General features: G+C 35.9%; 1 protein-coding gene across 1 annotated transcript; it reads right to left on the reverse strand.

Moving 5' to 3' along the window:
• Positions 1 to 2,851: 2,851 nt before the first annotated feature.
• Positions 2,852 to 4,562, reverse strand: LOC131809971 (heterogeneous nuclear ribonucleoprotein A1-like). Its single transcript, XM_059137474.1, has one exon. The coding sequence runs from the start codon at positions 4,527 to 4,529 to the stop codon at positions 3,633 to 3,635; it is 897 nt and encodes a 298-aa protein (XP_058993457.1). The 5' UTR covers positions 4,530 to 4,562; the 3' UTR covers positions 2,852 to 3,632.
• Between the last annotated feature and the right edge of the window lie 17,177 nt (positions 4,563 to 21,739).

Raw genomic sequence — 21,739 nt, forward strand, 5'->3', positions numbered from 1 at the left:
TCGTTTAGAAAGATTAATGACTGCACCTGAATTTTAATGTCTGAAAAGGGATGGAACACTGAATCCTTAATTAAAAAGTTGAATGACTGGTATGGTTTGTTTAACATCACAAATTTCAACGGGAGGGTTTTGTATTCAAATGAAGTATGCAAAAGGAAACTTTCCTTAGAAAGTGATGAAGTAAGAGTGAAAAGCAAAAATGTTTTACGTGCTTTACTTTATGTAAATCGATACACGGATCAGCTGCTTTGATATGGATCAAATATGGCATAATTATGGCTCTTTTCTGTTTACAGTGAATGTGATGCAAAGAATTCTTACAGAACACAAGCTGGCATTACCCTCAAACCAAGAGAAAGTTCGAGTAAGGGAGCAGTAAAGCCGACAAGTAATCTTATTCTTTCCTTAATGGGAAGCTGTTTCTTCTTCATTATTATTTTACAAAGTTTTTAATGAAGAGAAAGTAACCTTGAAAAACAACTTGGCAATGCCATTCCCAGTAGAGTTTTAACTCTGCTTTGCAAACTCCTTTACTGAGTATGTTAAAGCTTGTCACAGACACAAGATTTTTCAATGACAATTTTAATCTTCCTTTTTAGGATTTAGGAGGGGGGCAAGGGAAGGATGACTTGGGCATGTTTTTTTTATCTAGAAGAGAAGGAAATGACTGATTAATCATTTGTCCTTCGGGTAAGAATAGCCAGAAGCAGATGTCTTAAGCAAGAATGATTTGAAGTATTAATTATTTTGGCCACTGTGCTTACAACTTTAAAGTTCTTCTTCTTATTTTCCAGTTAATCACAGTTAACATTTGAGAGGGTTAACAAAATCCAATAAGGAAAAAAAGAGAAGACGAAGATATACAAGGAAAAGACTGACATAATATCCCTGATCTATCCAGAGTTGAGAATTGACATATTTAGTGCAGGTGCATGACCAAATCATTTTTTCTTTAAAACAAAAAGCAAAACCTTTAGCTTTTATGGCCATAATGTAGAATTCTAAAAATGACAAAACCAAACAAAAAAAGACCAAGAAAAGATCTGGTAGCTTTGTATTAACATAGTTTATTCAATTTCTGCGTTTTCTGTTTGTTCTTTTCTTGAAATGGGAATTCTACTGAAATTTTACTTTAAAAGATATCAAAACACATGTAAAATCCCTTGGCCTTTTTATTTTCTAGGTCAGAATGCTGCTCACATCCATGGCAAGTAGGTTTTGATGCTCCTTAGTTTCACACATTGCCTGCTGTACTACTTTTTCTGCCAAGTAAAAGCATGGCTTTTAGTTCTGTCCGCTTTCCAAGGGAACACATTTTTAATGAAATGTCATTTAGGAGTATTTGTTACTTCCTGTAAAAGCTTCTTTCATGGGTGTGTGTGTGTGTGTGTGTGTGTGTGTGTGTGTATGAAGAGAAACAAAACAAAGCAAAAGAAAAACAAAACAACAACCAGAAAACAGCCTTTTAAAATGTACTTGTAACTGTTCCCAGTGTTCAGAACACTAGAGAAGAGGAAAAGAGAAACTCCAGTTCTCACAAATGTATCAGATGTTTTTAATAATGGATTGAAAAAGCATGTGTTCCATATACAGCTAGCATCTCTGAGATCATTATAAAGCAAGTTTATCACCGCCGATTTCCATTAGATATAATTACCTGTGCCATGGTGTGAGACAATGTTACTGGCACATAAAGTATAAATATTTTTCAGAGACTGGATTTAGTTCTAAAGTAAACATTGACATCTTAGCATAAAGCCAAAACTGAAATGTAAAGAAATGCTAATGCTTTGGCAGCTCTTGTCTGCTGAATTCAGTTAATCCATTAGGAGTCAATCTGTGGGATAAGGTTTGAGGGGGCTTAAGGATCTGGTATTGTTAATACCAGTTAAAATAATTTACAAAGGTGTCCATTAAATCTGTCAGCAAAGTGTTGACGGACAAAAATAGGTTGAGTCTGGATCTGCCCAGAGCTATTCACATTAAATGTCAGTTAATAATGTCTGTTATAATTTTAGTAAGTGAATGTCTGAAAGTTCAGTCTTAGAGCTTTCTCTCAGTTATGTACCTAATTCTCTTTCCAAACTTATTTAAATCCTCATCACTAAAAATGAGCACAGTCTCTGGGTTCCTAAGCATTGCTGGGAGAGTCCTTATAATTTTCTTAAATTCCAAAGGGACATGTCCACTTCTAAACTGATTAAATTAGGAAGAATAAGCAAATTTCAAATTTAACAAAAATTAAAAGATTAAAACAAAAAAAAAAAACATTTAAAGTTGCCTCTTAAATATTTTATTGCTATTAATTCAAAACAATCATTGAGAATAATTTTTTTTTTTTTAAGATTTTATTTATTTATTTGACAGAGAGAAATCACAAGTAGGCAGAGAGGCAGGCAGAGAGAGAGAGGAGGAAGCAGGCTCCCCGCCGAGCAGAGAGCCTGATGCGGGACTCGATCCCAGGACCCTGAGATCATGACCTGAGCCGAAGGCAGCGGCCCAACCCACTGAGCCACCCAGGCGCCCGAGAATAATTTTTAAAGGGGAAAAAGTGATGTGATTCACTAAAAAGACATTGGACCAAAATATCATATAGGACTAAAACTCATATTTACGAGTAAGCCTATCGTGTACATGCATATATATGTATATCTAAAATACATAGAATTTCTATACATAATACATATCCTATATAATATATATTATATATATTATAACATATGGAACATATAGAACATTTCTTCTAAAGATCTTATTCTAAATTTACTAGGTCCTGCTTACTCTGAAAGGTAGAATGTATCTCTCATGATATGTGGTAAATTCTCAAATCGGTGGCATTTTTTTTTCAAGAGAATATTAAATCGTTTATTGATTACACATGATAATGGATGATACACAAGCTTTAATCCCATCTATAATTTTATCTGATACCATAATTCAATTTAGATATATTGCATAGGATGTGCCAACAATCATATTAATAACCAAATAAACTCCAGGACTTTGCTTGGGTGACCTTTTAATGGTGAACTCCAGGTCACAACACATTAACTGTCAGTTCAACTACACCAAGGTTTGTGGAGACAATGGCTTCTGTACCCAAGCAGGTTGCAAATAAATTTCGAATGGAACCTGGCATCACCCTGAAGGAATTCTAACTTCACACTGTTGGGGTAGTATACCAAGATGGCTTCAGAGTAGACTAACTTTACACAGCACATTTAAAAAAAAGACACATTTATTCAGCGTCATGATCAGACTATTACATTTAGCAATCAACAGCATGGGTGCAAAAAAAAAAAAAAATCTACATTAAAACCCTTTGTTGGAATGCTTTACACTTTCCACAGAACAGAAACTAAAATAACTTGTTATACAATTAGTCACAAATACAGTCCTCGAGTTTTTTTGCCCATACACATGAGTATTGTCTAAAACATGTCTTCTTTGTAGCAGCTAGGCCCTGCCACCACTGTGCTTGGCTGAGTTCACAAATCTGTTGTAACCTGTAGCTTCCCTGTCACTTCTCTGGCTCTCCTCTCCTGCTAAGCTTTGTTTCCTGGCAGTAATTAAAACCTTCTGCCACTGCCATAGCTGCTGCTGCTGCTGGAACCACCATAGCCACCTTGGTTTCATGGTTTGGTGAAGTATTGGCCTCCACCACCATAAGGGCCAGAGCTTCTGCCTCCAAAATTGCCTCCTTTCATGGGTCCAAAATTTGAGGATTGATTGTTGTAATTGCCAAAATCATTATAGCTTCCGCCACCTCCAAAGTTGCTTCCATCATTACCAAATCCGTTATAGCCATCCCCACTGCCACCATATCCACCACCACCTCGACTGCCACCAAAGCCACCTCGACCACTGAAGTTTCCTCCGCGACCAAAGTTGTCATTCCCACCAAAACCACCTCCACGACCACCACCAAAGTTTCCAGAACCACTTCGACCTCTTTGGCTGGATGAAGCACTAGCCATCTCTTGCTTAGAGAGCGCTTTCCTTACTTCACAGTTGTGGCCATTCACAGTATGGTATTTTTGAATGACAATCTTGTCTACAGAATCATGGTCATCAAATGTTACAAAAGCAAAACCCCTCTTTTTGCCACTGCCTCGGTCAGTCATGATCTCAATCACTTCGATTTTCCCATACTGTTTGAAATAATCTCTTAGATGTTCTTCAGTGTCTTCTTTAATGCCACCAACAAAAATCTTTTTCACAGTTAAGTGGGCACCAGGTCTTTGAGAATCTTCTCTTGAGACAGCCCTCTTTGGTTCCACAACTCTTCCATCCACCTTGTGTGGCCTTGCATTCATGGCTGCATCCACCTCCTCCACAGTGGCATATGTGACAAACCCAAAGCCTCTGGAGCGCTTGGTGTTCGGATCTCTCATTACCACACAGTCCGTAAGTGTTCCCCATTGCTCAAAATGGCTCCTCAGACTCTCATCGGTTGTTTCAAAGCTCAGACCTCCGATGAAGAGCTCCCGCAGCTGTTCAGGCTCTTTGGGAGACTCTGACATAGACATGACGGCGGTGGGAGGGGAGATTTTAACGATGCTTACTCGGCGGCGTCCACAGGCAGAAAGAAATCGGTGGCATTTTACCTTATTCATAAACCTGCCACAAGTAGTGCTTTAGTAGACAGAATTTGAACCATTTTCCTTGCTGAATGAAAGGATAATATGTTTATATGTAGGTCTCCCTCCCTCTCTCTCTTCCTCAAGTGCAACCCAAACTTTTGACTTTGAATCAAAATACACACTCTATTTGTAGACATAGTTCAAGACTCTTGTAATATTTATAACTGACCTGGAAAGAATACCTATATATTTTGATGATATACCTATATATTTTTGTATTTCAAAAAATTGTGCATCTTATTTCTTAATCATTAAATGGCTTAATATTTGTGTGCGTGTGTGTATGTGTGTGTGTGTGTAATCCATATGGCTGGTTATTTTTTAGTGATATAGTATAATCACAGAAAAATTGTCACTGAAAAATGAAAACAGCACTAGGAAGCCAATACTAATATGTACCGATTATTTATTATATAGCAGTCTTATATTACAGGCTTTAATTGTTATCTCATTTGTTACCTCACAAATATATTTGTGAGAGGCACCGTATTTAACCACATTTTGTAGATAAGAAAACTTAGGTAATGACTCTTCTAGGTTTAATGCTCTACGCTGTGCTAAAAATACAAAGACTTTTTTCAAAAAATTACTATTATTCTGCCCACTCTATTTAACTATCTACCATTGGCTAAATAAGAGCTATTAAGTCTTCATTCTAGGATTCTAGAATGTCTGTCCTCAAGTTTGCTGAAAGATTTGTTATGCAGTTTGTAGACAACCCAAAACAGTAAGTGCATAAATAAGCAATTGTAGGAAACTGTAGCTGCTTTCTGGCCCCAATTATGATAGAATTGGATGTATTGTAGCTCTTACAAACCATCCTTATGGGGCTGACCCTAGAAGACTACAGTAGATGTAGGCAACATTTATGGAAACACAAGCACTTGGTAAAGCAATCCAGTAACACGTATTTTATTTAAGTGCACATATAAAGTTTTCTGTTTCTTTGATTTGGGTTGGGGGTTCATTAAATAGACAGGATACACATTTCCCTTTCTATCAAGCTCTCACTGTGTTTCACTCCGAGGCTTAAGTCCTCAGAGAACCAGGAAAAAATACAAACGACTCTTTTCTTCTTATGGAAGGATTCCTTTCATGACATACTTTTCATATCTGTAAAATAAAAGCCATTTAATGATTAAGAAATAAGATGCACAATTTTTTGAAATACAAAAAGCTTAGGATACAATACGGTAAAGCTCCATTACGGGTATATGGATGTTTACTGTACAATACTTTCAAGTTTTCTGTATGTTTTTAATTTTTTTAAATTTTCATAATAAAATGTTGGGTGGGGGAAGCTTTAGAGACAGTTAAATACAGTCTAAAATTATACATCAAACTACTAACAGTAGTTTTTGCTGTGAAGGGTAGGAATTGGCAAGAGACTTTCATTTCTTCTGAATTTTTATATTTTGCGCAAAAGCTTATGTTATCTTTTAGGAAAGGTTATTTCTATTTCTATTTTATATGTAAAATAAACCTTGTTGAAAAAGTTATCAGTAAAACAGAAAATGGATCACTGAATTGCTTTAAATTCTGTTTCCTTTTGATGAAGAGTGAAAAGAAAAATAATGTCACACATGTTGGAAAGGTTCTTTCTTTCCATGTGTTGTGCTAGGGCAATTAATTTTTAAATATCATTAGGATCCAAATAATAGAAAAGTCAAAGAATAGAGTACATTGACACTTTATTATGTGCAGTACTTCATTGGAAATCATATATATGTGTGTATGTATGTGTGTGTATACATGTAATTTATATATATAAATACATATATACATACATTATATAAAAATAATATACAAATACATATATACATATATGTATATATAAATAAATATATATGCAATTTTCTCCATCTTCAAACTGCATATGATTTAGTTGGAGATACAAAACTAACATGATGAAAGAAAAGACATTTTAAATCAACTCTCAAGCAGAAATTCAGAGAAAGGGAGTTGAATAGAGTAGTTAGGCAGAATTAATATATTCAAAAAAAAACTACAGGGAAGAATCTGGTAATTGAAAAATCTTCCAAAACCTGTGGATTAGTCACACACACACACACACACACACACACACACACACACACGTGTGTATGTGTATATATATATATATATGTGCATTTTAATCCATTTTAAAAATAAATATATAACATGAGAATTTGTACATATCATTAAAGATTCTTGAAGGTATGACTTAATTGCTGCCTAGAATGTCATCATATAGGCATATCTTATTTTATTTTATTAATTTTTATTTTGTGGATGGCCATGTTTGATCAGCACTTAGCTGGTATTCTAAATGATGTTGTAAAATACCCTTAGATTGAACATTTTGATATTTTTACATAGCTACATATACCACTCTTTTCAATTATTTTTGGTTCTTCATTTGCTTTTATCTTTGAGGTCTGAGGTAACAGATGATTTTTTATATCGTAGATGAGCTATAGCAACAGGTGCTCTGAGTTAAGGAAAAGTCACATAGGAACATCAATTTCTAGAAAAGATAAAGCTGTGAATAAATTCTTCATTTTGTATGAATGGTTTCCCATAGGTTCTCTAACTACAGATGCACTTAAAGTGTACTTGTATTTATAGCATTTTAATTTATATGCCTTAGTACCTAAACTTGTTGTGTTGATATGTATGTTGAGTTTATTTCACTAGAATTTCCATACCTTTCTTAAAGGTAAAATAAATCGGTACAAATACCATAAACTTTACTTTTAAGTACTTTTTAAGCTAATTTTATTAAGAATGAACCCAGTGTATTTTATATCAACATTATAATGGAAATTATTTTAGCTCCATCCACAGGCTAAACTGTCTCCAACATATCAGAAATTCTCATGTTAAGTTTTATTGAAAAAATAAATGATTCTTATAATGCAGAGACTAAGTATGTCCAGGGTGAAAATGTGTTATTGCCACGTTTTCTGGTAGTGTAAGTATTCCGTTTTCTTTATGGATTTAATATTTTTCCAAATGCAGCTGTATGAAAAAGCGAAAATACAGCACTTCCTGCAGAACCATTTGTCATTTACCTACATTTACTGTGTTTACTGTCCTCTGTGTATTGCTAAACTTCACTTTTAATAGGAGAAAATGGGCCTTAAAAGGGAAGCAGTATTTTACTGCGGAGCAAGAAGCTATTTGTATTCCTCTTTCAAAGCCTGCCTAGGAGCATGTAGAATGCCTCTTGACCAAAGGAGATGGTATGAATATTCATGTGTTTTATGAATCACAGAGTTGAGGCCGTATGGTTTTCCCATTTATGAATTACTGGTTTAGGATTACCCAGCCGAAGAGTTGAACTGATTAACAACGCTCTTTTTGTTTGCTCCATGTTGAGGTGAAACAGCCCGGTGACAACTGTATTATTTCTTGCCTCTTCAGCTGTCCACACTTGCACAGGAAGCTTAACATCCTGTCAGGTTTCATCATGTAGCCTCTTTATTACGACGTTGTGAGAATTTGTATAGTTGTATATCAGAGTAAGTTTTTAAAGTTCCATTTCTCGTTGTGGTAAAGACCCCACGGTTACTGTGGAGAAGGAGCATGGCTAATCGTGCCCATCATAAGTGATCTCAGGTATGCTTGGCATCAGACTGGAACATTCACTTTTGAAGAGTTTAATGCCACAGGCAGTTGAGAAAGGCAGCTGCAGCGGCGAAAGTCTGACTGGAACTGGAGAGGAGTGGGAACCCTTCAGACAGACTCACCTGGACTGACTAAGTTAGCCTATTTGCTCTGGGATTGGTTTTTGGATTACACTTGGTGTTGTTTTTCTCTCTCTTTTCCTCTAACCTTCTCTCTTAGTTCCTGTTTGAACAATCACTCTGAGATTTCTGCTAGGGCTACCGGTACTGTCAAATGAAATCAGCAAAAACCAAAGGTAATAATGAATTCTTAAGTAGTTTGAGAACTCTGCTTTTCAGGAACTTAAAATTCTATGCTCTTGGGAAAAGAAAGAAAGTACTTAGAAACCTAGAGGCTTGAACCTCCTCTCCTCTCTACCCACCCCCTCTGTCTCTCTCTCAACCCCCACCGCCCCGCTTGGTCTCCCAGTGCCCCGCCTTCGTGTTTACCTTCATTAGTATGCGCCAGTACGGTTTAATTGGGTAGTGTGAAAATAGTCAAAGCCTAAAGGGGCTTTCTTGATGCTGAAGTAGCGATTTCTTTTTCAAGAGAACAATGAACTTGCTCATCCAGTATTTAGCAGCTTGGATTTAAATTCAAACTTTTCTTTTTGCACTGTTACATATTGATTCCCACTTTATCCCTTCTTCTGTGTCTTTGTGGTTTTATGTGCTATCTTTGACTAGGGTCATCTCTTTTGGTTTGGGTGTGTATAAATATCTCCTGCTTTGTTCTCTTCTTCAGTGATGGGCAGCGGGTTTCAAATCTATAGAAGACTATGTTTTATATAGTCTGAATTATTTCTTACACTCCTCTATTTTGTAAATATGAAGGAAATCAGGTGGCCCCTACAAGCTACCAAATATCCCAGTGTCATCTGTATTTGCTGTTATTTTGTCCTTTCTTCATGTCCACAACTTTTACTGTTAACCTAACTGAAAAGGAGCTGAGAAGAGAGAAACTGCCCTACACTTCCGCTGTGTAGAGCTACCAACTTTGCTCTAGTGTGAGAGCATCTAATTTTCTCTGTGGATCTGCGACTACCCCAGAGGTAAGTTAGCCCCTTCCAGCACTTAGGAATCCCTCAAACAGCTTATGTGGACCTAGAATCACCTTAGTCTACAAAAGCACATGAAGCAATAAACAAACAAACAAACCTGCATATTTTAAGTAGATTTAAAAGAAGTCTGTAGTTTGGGAAATCACAAAAATTTGGGGGGAGGGGGAAGAAAAGTCCATTTACCACGTAGGACTCTATAACATCAAGACACTGTCAGCGCTGTTGAATTTCTTCTCTTAGATCTAAGCATATCATTCTATGCGAAGTACGAGTCTTTGGCCGTCTGGGATTCTGAAAATTCTGTTTGTGAAGCAATGAACAGTGTCAAATTCTTTGTTCAACATTCTGAACCAAGTCTCACATTGTGAATTCTGTTTTCTGGTTTCTAAATCTTGAGTGGTTGCATGCAATATATATGTGGGATGAAGATTAGAAAAGATTATGTCTCTATAAATTCTTACTCCTAAACTATGTGTTTGTTTGGGTGAGTGTGACTCAACTATATCCATGCTCTTTTTTTTTTTTTTTTTTTTGATGAGTAAGTTTGATTCTTTGATTTATAGTTTATCAAATGTACTTTTGACATTAATATACAGTCTAAGGCTCTAACACTGAATATCATTTCTGGTTTAGATTTGGTGTCCTCTAGATCATGATATGACCAAAAAAATTTTTTTTTCATTAACAAAATGGTGACTCAAACAGGGATAGATCATGAACACATAAGAAAAAGAAAACCAACAGTCTTCAATGGTGAGTTTGTTTTCAGTAAGATTGGTCTCCCAATTATTCCTACACTCTCCTTCCCCATACATATTTCTTTTCATGTCGTTTCTCTTCCATATTACAATATATACATAAAAATATCAAAAGCCAAAATTTTATATTTCTACATTGCCATCTTTTTAATTCAATGTCCTCGTTCATTCAGCTGTTCAGGCTGAAAAGTACATATAACATCCTTACAATTTTCTGCATGGTGATTACAACTTCAGAGAAAGCTGCATGCAGCAAGCATCAATGGAAAAAGTTGGCTTAAGATTTTAAATTCACTAGTAAGTGTACCTCAGAGACTCAATGATGCAAAATATAAAATCAACCTGAGTCAGAAACTAAATCTCTCCTCTTTTAAAATGTAAATGTGTCATTTCTTTATATAAATGGGGTATTAATTTCCCCCTCCTTTTGAAATAGACTTTATTTTTTTTTTTTTTTTTTTTTTTTTTAAGATTTTATTTATTTATTTGACAGGGAGTGAGATCACAAGTAGCAGAGAGGCAGGCGGCGGCGGGGGTGGATAATCTCCCTGCTGAGCAGAGAGCCTGATGTGGGGCTTGATCCCAGGACCCTGAGACAAGACCTGGGCCCAAGGTAGAGGCTTTATCCACTGAGCCACCCAGATGCCCCAGAAAAATGTGTTTTTTTTTTTTTTTTTTTTTTTTTTTTTTTTTTTTTTATTTTTTATTTAGACTTTATTTTTTAAAGTGGTTTTAGGTTAACAGCAAAAATGAGCAGAAAGTATACAGAGTTCCCATAATCCCGAACTCCCACCTACTCACAGCCTCCCCCACATCGACATTACACACCAGAGTGATACACTTCTTGAAGTTTACCTTTCTATTTGTTAGTGAGAAGAGACATCTCTTGGGTATTGAATACGTTGACATTCTAGGTAAAAAAAAAAAAAAGAAAAAGAAAAATCCCATTTTTAGCTCAGTTTGACCTTGCTGAGGTGCATTCTTCCAAGAAACAAATAATCATACTTTGAGTGCTGCTAAATTTGGGACAATAAATGAGTTACTGAGGATATATTGTGTCTAGTGCATGATACAGAGAGAATGCTCAAAGTAACAACTCGGGAAAGGTGTCACTAAAAACACTAGCTGGGTTTTAGATGGGAACTGACAAATGCCACCCAGAGGTGAACACTGTGGATACAGCATGGCCATTGTGGAGCCTCCTCCTCCTTCTACTTTTGGCAGTTGCTTCTACCTGTGGGTGGACAAAAGTCCAGATGTAATCATTCAACATTCAATCCTGTTTCCTCAATCTGCTTCCCAGTGGGACTTTTAAAAAGGAAGCTCGGCAAAGAAATTAAAATGAAGTTGTCATATTGTCTTAGGAAAAAATAAACTAATTTTTAAACCAAATGAATTTCAATATGAGAGAGCATCAATATGAAGAGCAGAGACTTTAGAGATGGGACCATCTCATTCAGAGAGGATAATTGGAAGCAGTACATTCTTGGATGGTCTGGGTGTTTTCAGACTGTCATAAGATTACAAACATGCTCTGTCTGTAAAATCAAATTGTGGGTCTTTCTAATAGCAATCCCAGTATGGATACTGAATCTGAGCATTAAACGCGGTATGTTGCAGGCATTTGCTAATGAATCCGCAGAGTATTTATCCTATTTGTTCATCTAGGTCTTGAATATTAAATAGGAAAGCCTTAAAAACTTGGGTTACATAAGCTTTCATTATATCGGAGACAGATGTATATTTTAGTGAATTAAGACTGTGAGTATTGATTCTATCAAAGAGTTCTGGGAACATTAACAGAAAAGATATTCTCATGACATCATGTCCCTCAACCTAATGTGCGCATATAATCCATGTGGGCCATGTATATTTTATAAAATTATTGATGAGAAAAGAGATTCCTTTAAGCCTTTACTCTTTAAATGGTGTTTCTCTAGCAGCCTCTTATCTTGTTGCTTTGAGGCTTTTCTAAGTGCTTGCTAGTTCACATATCTACTCAGGTTTTCCACCAGTATCTTCTTCAAGAATTGTCCTAAAGCTTCAGCCAGCCCTTATTGTGATTGGCCTCTATACACCCCCCCATCTTACCCTAATCCCACAAACCACTTACAAATAATTGTGATTTAAGAGTCAATTAGGCATTCAAAATACTCCTACTTTGCCAGAAAATTGGCAGCAAAATAGAAAAGCTGATGCCGTCATCAAAATATTGTAACATTTTTGATGGAGCTTTCAATTTTAAAACCCACAATATGTAGCCCAAAATAAGTTATTTTTTTTAACTTCCTGAAACAACTTTCTTATTGCTCAATGTCTATGGATTGCTGGGGGCCTTTCAGTCATTTCTTATAACAACAACTTGTCTTCACTTTTGTCTTCATCATTTCTTAAATTTTGGATAAGCAAGATCATTGATGTATCAACTGTAACACACAAAAGATGCTCTAGGACCATTCATTGTGTGACTGAATGAGGGAAAGGTGTCCTTTTGGCTTTTGGGATTTTCTTTTCACAAATAAAGTATTTAATGAAGTAAGTATGGAAAAGCAATACCAAATCCATATGTACTTACCACAAAATACACGCATGTTACTCTTTCTTTAAGGACTAGATGTCCTTTTCTTTTTTCCCTCTCCAGTGTGCAGAAGACTGCAGATCTTCCATATCGGCCTCATGTTGTCAAAAACACAAGACTGTGGGGCACCTGGGTGGCTCAGTGGGTTAAGCCGCTGCCTTCGGCTCAGGTCATGATCTCAGGGTCCTGAGATCGAGTCCTGCATCAGGCTCTCTGCTCAGCGGGGAGCCTGCTTCCCTTTCTCTCTCTGCCTGCCTCTCTGTCTACTTGTGATCTCCCTCTGTCAAATAAATTTTTTAAAAAATCTTTAAAAAGAAAAAAAAAATACAAGACTGTAGGTAAGAAAAAGGGGCCTTTTCTTCATAGCTGCACTCTGACGGAGAGAAGGGATTGGTGGTTTCAATATGTGTGCTACACGGTTGAGAGCAGACAGTTACTTAGGGCTTATTACATGTGGTTTGAATGGCTAAGAATAGATATCTTCAAAGCATGGATATCAATGTCTTAAAAGCCACTCATGGGATAGACAACAGCTTCTTCCTTAAGCCACTTAATTTTTTTGTCTCGAAATTAATATTTCATTATTCCTTTGAGCACTTGACATGGTCTTTATGGTTTGAAGATGTACAGCAACCACCATAGGAACTAATATTAAACTGTGTCTTTAAAACCCATTGAGAAGGTGTTGCAACTAAATGCTTTCACACATAACTGCAGTAATTAATTTGGGGAGACAGATTTAATGCTATGATGGTTTCTTTTAACCAAGGACAAAGGGAGAGAAGAGCAGAAAGGCCGGGCAGGAGAAGAGAGGTTTACAGTGGGAAAGTACAAAATTAAAGAAAGGTTAGTGTTGCCCATGTCAGGAATAGTGTCTCCCTGTTACTTTCTGAACTATCATGTTCAAAGCTGTTGATTTAGGCTCCTGCTGGTAAACATGTTTTTTTATAACCTCAATTCATCCATATTTCACACAAGAGACTTCATAAAAGAGACAGATTTATAATTTTCTGTCACTGAATTCAAGATTACCAATTATTTCTTTATTGAAATCTTTGCATCTTTTACCAGAATAGGTATTCATAGCTTTATAGACCTTTTCTTTTTTTTTTTCCTCAGTCACTCAATTTAAATTTATGAAGCCTAAGAGTTTTCTCCTGCAGCAACTCGCAAAAACATTCTACTACAAATTCACAGTGCCTCAATCAATGTAATTATTTCCAGGAACAAGTCACAAGTTTTAGAAATTATATGTTTTAATAATTCTATATTCTTGGATTATGACATGATTTTTGTCTGAATGGAAAGTAAGGATTTTTGAGGCAGAATATATGAGAATATTTAAAGATCGCTTTATAGATTGACTGGACATATATATTTAAAATTTTCCCTTTTCTCTTTGTACAATCCAAGATTTAAAACTTTCCAAACCATATCAATAGCATATTTTTAGAAACTAATTATGTTGATGTTTGCAGAAAGAGCAGAGAATTTCAACCCAAATACTCTACAGTGAAACTGTAATCATAAAAAAGTTTATAAAATATGTGTCATTGTCTGACCCTGAGAGCTAAAAGGCAATGTCCACAAAAAGATTAACAACAAGTTAGACAGACCGTCTTCTGCAGGCACTACGCTCTGTCTTGTTGATAGAGTTTTGTCCCTGGTGCCATTCTAATATGTGGTGGAATTTGTGGGGTTGTTAGAACTATATGATCAGGCACATCCCTGTATTATAGTCTGAGAAATGGTGAGGACCTAGAGAAAAACTATCTAAAATGTGTCTTGAGGAACCTGGCATTTCTTAGAGGGCCAAGAATGATGATGCTATTTAGCCTGCGGAGATGAGAGGTAGTCCCAAAGGAAGGGACTCAGAATTACCTCATTCTTCGGCTTTTGAAGACTGGAAAAAAGAACCCCCAACTCCAAGCAGACACAGCAGCTCCCTTTCTAGGATGTATGTCTTTTTTTTTTTTTTTTTAAGTTTTATTTACTTATTTACTTTCTCCAAATTTTGTTTTAAATTCCAGCTAGTTAACATACAGTGATTCTTCACTTACATACAACACCTGGTACCTGGCGTTCACCACAGAAGCCCTCCTTAATATCCACCACCTGTTTAATCCATCCCCTTGCCCACCTCCCCTTCAGTAACCATCAGTTTGTTCTATGTGGTTAAGAGTCTGTTTCTTGGCTTGCCTCTCTTTTTCTCTCCCCCCATGTTTGTTTTGTTTCTAAAATTCCACATATGAGTGAAATCATATGGTATTTGTCTTTCTCTGACTGACCTGTTTTGCTTACCGTAATACTCTCTAGCTCTATCCACACTATTGAAAATGGCAAGATTTGATTCTTTTCAACAGCTGAGTAATATTTTGTATTATACATGTATGTATTTAAATATATAATATCACATATATATGTACATCGTATATATATACATATATGTATACATATGTGTATGTGTATATATATATACCACGACTTCTATATCTATTCATCAGTCACTGGACATTTGGGCTCTTTCCCCACTTGGCTATTGTTGATAATGCTGCTCTAAACTTCATAGTGTATGCATCCCTTTGAATTAGCATTTTTGTAGTCTTCGGGTAAATACCCAGTAGTGCAATTGCTGGATCACAGGGTAATTCTACTTTTAACATTTTGAGAAAACTTACTATTTTCCAGAGCAGCTGAACTAATTTGCATTCCCATCAACAGTGTAAGAGGGTTCCCCTTTCTCTGCATCTCTAGGACTTACTTCCTGAGAAGCAGAGAAGACTCTAAATCTTATCTCTCCAGGCTTTACGCACCTAAAGCCGGCATCTCTTGATTAGGTTCCAGAAAGTTTAACAGCGAGCGCAGGTACAGAAAGTGTGACTCGAAAACCTATTCCTTCCACAGGTCCCCCCTGAAACGCTCCCTTATGAATACCTCAGCTGCACGCCCATTTTTCACAATGGGAGTATTAAACAAAGGTTCCAGAACAAATAAATAAAATAGAAGTAGATGTCTATAAAACCTAAAGAACCACGGATTACTCCTAGGAATGAAAATTATTTAGATCTAATGCTGTGTGTCTAGCTAAGTGTTGCTCATATAAACTATATGTACATGTTTAGAGTTGATTTAATCCTCCTGTTGGGATCTTCATGCAACCCTATGAGTAGACAAAGACCAATATTTTAACCCAAATGTTCATATTAAGAAACAGTATAGTTCAAAGAGGCTAAGTGCTTTGCCTAAAGCTACACAGCAAATTAGATAGCACTCCAAGTGGAACTCATGTTCTGAACACAAAAAAGAGAGAGTGAGGTCTATTGAGGGTCACATGTGAGAAACAGAGTATCTTGGATTTTGAGAAAATTTAATGGCATGATCATTTTCAGCTGTTGCTGAATACAGATGGATAGGAGAGTCCATGGAAACGATGGAAAGGTCATCCACAGCTGTGTGAGTAATTCTTTTTCTAGTTTCCTTTATCTTTCACATGTTTTCCAAGTATGTGGTAACACACATTACTGTCCCATGTTTCTCAGGTTTGGGTTTTTTTTGTTTGTTTGTTTGTTTTTTGTTTTTGTCCATGAATATTCGTGTGTCTGTGAGGGTGTGAGTATAATTTGATATTGGATGCAGGACTAACACAACCCACCAAAGGAGCTCCAAAATAGGGTACATGAATAAAGATTTGAAAAGAGTTAACTTTTTTGGTGAAAGTTGCTAATAAAGATTATTATAAGAAAGTTGATAAATAGTATTATAAAATCATTAGTGATCATTCTCATAGATAGGTAAATTTTGATAAGGCATTTTTCAAAAAAATAAAAGCAATGTGAGTCTCCCATGTGACTCCTCAAGTGATTTTGTTCACTTGTCTTTGTCTAGAACTTTTTTTTTAGTTACATAAAAATCCCAGATTAAGTAAGGTGGCCTATAAAGCTACCTATTTTCTTAAAATGTCATGAAATGCAAGTCTTGAAATTTTTGAAATTCTAGAATTAGTACAAGAATCAGAGATTTTGTTTTATGAGTGATATACGTATACTCTATGTGATGTCAAACAAGCCACATTGCAAATGAGTTAAAATTGTGCAATTCTGAGTTTTTGTTTACCCTCGAGGGTAGATTTTTTTTTAATTTTAAAAGCATAAATAAAAGAAAGTACGGTATCAGAGGCCCTTTATAGAGTCCCATTTAGAGGTACAAACTCCCAAGTTGCTATAATATCAAAAACATAGTATAACTTGAACATAACAAAGCAGAAAAACAAGGCAAGAAAATAAAAACTTGCATTTTATGTAAAGTATTTTGGCTTACACTATTCTAAAGAGGGCAAAAAACTGGTGGACTGTAACATTCACATATTGTTTATGAACATACTAACAGCAAGATCTGGGATTCACAAAACCCGTCTCGGTCCATTTATTTTTCATCAGTACTTCCGTCCTTTACTCTAGCCTCTAAACAATACACTGAAAAGAGGAGACATCTAATCAGTGGTTTTCAAGATTCATTTTGGTAGAAATAAAATCAAGTAACCTCACTTGTATTTTTCAGTGGTGAACCACACCATATTGTATTCTAGCTTCTCTTAATACATTGATGTTATCCCTTGTCAGTGTGGAATCAGTTTAGAGAAATAATTTTGTAATTACTTTTAAAGTACAAAAATTTACATCTCAATTTTCATTTGTTTTTGGTACTTTAGAACATGCAGCAATTTTTAAGTACTGTAGAAATGAGGCACATAATAATATCAAATGATCAATGAAAGCGTAGTCTCCGTAGTAAGAGTTTCATATGTCAATAGATAAAGAACTCTTCCGTTTCTAATGCTACATTTTCAGATTTCTTTTCAAGGCGAGGTCTTCTCTTACTTTCTTCCCCTACCCCTCCTCTTTTTTTTTTTTTTTTTTTATAAGATTTAAAAAATCCTCCCAAGATTCTGCAAGCTCCTTTCAGGGGCTTTCCATAATAAAAGCTGCAGGCTGTTACTTCAGGTGACTGTGAAATCTTCTTCATAGAAGTCAGTTGAAATTATGCTCGCAGTAATCATACTGAATTTACTCTGAGAATAGATAGAGCAAATAAATATGTATAGGATCAATTTTTTCATTCAATTAAATATTTGCATTTTGCTCAAATAATTAACTTGAGGATGAAAATGATCTTGTGAAGCACATTATACACATTTATATAGCATGCAATACTTTACCAGGGTTAAAATATTATCATTATGCCTGATATGCACATGTGAAAGCAGATCTTGGGAATGAAGCATTTATAGTAAACATCCATATGTTTTTGTAAACACAATTGCATGCTTTCCAGAGTAAACGAATGTGTGAACTCCTTAAATGGTATGGAAGAACTAAAATAGTCACTTTTTTTATATCCCTAAAACAAAAACAAAAACAAACAAATAAAAAATGACCAAAAAAACCCTAAGTAGCATACTTTGAGATTGCAACAAAATAACAATAAATGAAAACAGTGGCAAGTATTTACATGGATTTAACCCAGGTATACACACACATACACACACACCAGACCAAGCCTACAATTTAGATATCATATTTTCCAGAAGTCATCTAAGAGAAAGGCAATTTAGTAATTTTCAGGTGAAAACTGACCTAGTACAACATAATATCTAGTCTTGAAGAACTAGCAAATTATAACAAAGCTAATTGCTTTCATAGTATTTGCCAATTTGAGACATTGGGCACTTTCCTAAGTGTTTTCCACCTATTGATTCATGTAATCTACCCTATTTGGTTGATTCCATTAGGATCTTCATTTTCCTGATGAGGAACCTGAGACATGGGAGTGACTAACTTGCCAAAGACCTTGCAGCTAGTGAATGACAGCAGGAATTTAAGTGTAACCATTCTAGCTCTGAAGTGTGTTGTAACTGTACTTTGGCACAGATGCAATTTTGTGAATTTAGGTTGTTCTAAACTGATCTGATTCTAATAACTCACAAAGCCTTAATTTATAAATACTCCCCAAAATTAGCTGTCATGGGATTCTTTTTGCTATGCCTCCACAGGGGAAAGAGGATTCTTCCTCTACATTTCAAGGTCTTCCAACCAGGCCAAGAGATAATTTTACATGAGACAGGTTAACAAGAAAAATAACAACAATGAAGTTTTATTACCTGGGTACTGAGACCCAATAATGAGATTAAACCCAAGGAAATGACTGAGTCAGGCAGCTTTTATACATTTTATTCAAACAAACAATACATTTATAAGGAATTTACAGGATAAGGAAAACAGATGTTTGGGAGTATTAATCAACAAGGGATTGCAAGTGGAATTTGGGTTGAAGCAGTAGATTATTAAAAAAGGTAACAGCTTATTTCTTCTTTTTTCTTTTTGTTATAAAACTCAATTAAACTTTTATTTTTTCTGAACAATCCATTATGTAAAATTTAATTTTCCCAAATTTCTTATTTAAATTCTAGTTAGTTAACATATAGCGTAATATTGTAGAATTTAGTGCTCCATCACTTATTTGTAATACCCACTGTTATTTCTGCATCCTTCTATAGATTTTAAAGTCCCTACCTCTGGTAATAGGGATGTCTTTTTACTTCTTAAGCCAATTAGGGTATTTTTCATATGGGAGATATGTTTCCTGCTTTCAGGGTGACAGGAGAGGCTTTGAGTCTCCTTGCACTGGTTGTTTTTCAAGTAACTTCAATTCAAAATAATCAATGCACCACTGTGGTACATTTTGGGATGGCCTACCCTTGGGCTCTTAGACTTCCCTCTTTGTAATGGTACACTGGGATTCCCAGTGGTAATAAAAAAAGGTGTCGTTTCTGCCTTCTTTCAGTTAGGGACTTCATCGTTATGAGACCCTTCACATTTTCAAGACTTCATGATCTCATGAACTGGGAGTAAAATTTTGCCCTTCATTAAAAGTTTACTTTTCAGGTAGCTGCCCCTTGGGAAGGCAAATAGTTTTAGATTGCTAAACTGTCTCTTCAAGAGAGAAATCACAGGAAACAAGGGGTATACAAAAACATTACTATGAAGAGTAATGAAAGGACTTTGCATGAAAAAATTCACAGAAACCCAACTATGGCTAAAGCAAGAAACAAAGAACTATTATATTAAACAATTGCTTCAGTAGTATCCTCCCAGTTTCTTTCTGGACTTGCTGCATCTAAGGATGCAGGGGGATCAGGACTTGGGCAGAAGTTCAGGAATGTACCACCAGGCTCTAGCAATGCCCTTTCCTGTCCCATATGTGCAGCATGGTCAGAAGGCAGGTCATTTTCTACACCATCCCTGGGTAAGACAGGCTCAGGGAACATCATGAAACCAATCATTTCAGGTCTTATGGGGACTCATTTGTCGCATGTGTGACTACATTTATTACAGCTATGGAAACAAACTTTCTTAAAGCTCTTTCATGCTTTCTTAGACAAAGCAAAAACCTTAATAGAAGAAAATGGCTTTTTTACACCAGTGGCTAAATGTCTTCAAGCTTACCATCAGAGACTAATCCCTTTGTCCCTGGGCTGGGTTTCATCCACAACTTCCAGCTTATGATTTTTGAAATGCATTCACAAGTAGCCTCACAACTCCATGTTTTGGTTCCTGATATAATCATTTCTTCAAATATCAAAACACTGAAACTTCTTCTTTACTGAAATTCTATAATACCTTGAGCAACCTTTTTTAAGTTTTTTTTTTTAATTTTTTAAATTTTTTGAAACCATCTTTTAAACTGATTAAAGTAGGATACTAACTTTTTAACTTTTTCACATTCAAAGAGTGATGATCCCTCAATATGTGAACCTCCTCATAAGAGCAGGATTATGTTACATATTAATAACTATTGACACGGGCTCCTTCACTCTTTTGCAAATTTTAAAATCCAGGCCAACTCTAGACATTTCTGGCTCACCTATAACAAATTATCTTCCCCTTAAACTGAGGGAATATTGTCAAGCATTGTCAACACTTTTGAGTATAAAACTAAATTGGCCTTCAGGGTGCTCTAGCAACTTGGTATTTTGGTATATAAATACCAAATGTTACTATCATAGGTTGCTAGTAAAAACAAACAAACAGACAGACAAAACAACAACAACAAAAAGAACAAAAAACTTCTTAGTTACAAGTAAAAATAAGATAGGTCTATGGGATAAGGCCTGATTTTACATTAATGTTGAGAGGGACATTTCAATCAGTTTGAGGTTATGTGGAAAGCCCCTTAAAGCCCACCAATGGGACACAGGATGTTCTTTGAGAATTATTGTGATAAATCATATTTATGCTTATCTTAACGGAGTAAAGTTAAATGGCCCGCTTCCATTTTGTCTCAAGTTATCCTATTTTTTTGGAACAATAGAAATTGCTTTTCATGTCTCAGAAGTGCTGTGGACTTTCTGGGGAACCCAAGAAAGCAACCTATCTTACAAATTTTGAAAGACTTTCCCTTGCACTCCAGCTGCACTCTCCTGACTTTACATTCCTCGTTGGGTGAAATATCACCACTCACACAGCTATTCATTTGCTATTTCTTTTTTTTTCTCTCACATGAGTGAATACTGTCACCTCTACCTATAGATCGGATTTATTCACTACCAAGATATCCAAGCCCAGGTCTCCCCTGGGTGCCTACAGTAGCTGCCTGATTAGACCTACTGTTTCTACCTGTGTTTCCTTTCTCTCCTTGCCCCACAGAATGATCTTTCCAAAATGAAAATCAGATCATAACACTTCAATGTTCTCAACCACCCATGGCTGTCCATGGCATGGAAACCCACGTCCTTCCCCATCAGCTTCATCCCCTTGCCCTTGTTTTCCTCACTCCCTCATGGTAGGGAGTCACATGACCCCCTTGTTATTCCTACAACAAACTAGAAATATTCCCACCTTAGAGCCTTTGTGCTTGGACTTTTCTCTGCCTGGAATGCTTTCTCTCGGACAATGGTTTACATCTTTGATTGATTTGTGTCTCATTCTTATGTTATTTCCTCAGAGATCTCTTTCCCAAGCAGCCTAATCAAAATGCACTCCTGTCACTCTTCACT

This window comes from Mustela lutreola, chromosome 10, assembly GCF_030435805.1.
Source record: "Mustela lutreola isolate mMusLut2 chromosome 10, mMusLut2.pri, whole genome shotgun sequence".
NCBI classification, from domain to species: domain Eukaryota; kingdom Metazoa; phylum Chordata; class Mammalia; order Carnivora; family Mustelidae; genus Mustela; species Mustela lutreola.

Excerpts from the sequence above, each read along its gene's own strand:
- LOC131809971 (XM_059137474.1), bottom strand. The coding sequence starts at position 4,529 with ATGTCTATGTCAGAGTCTCCCAAAGAGCCTGAACAGCTGCGGGAGCTC.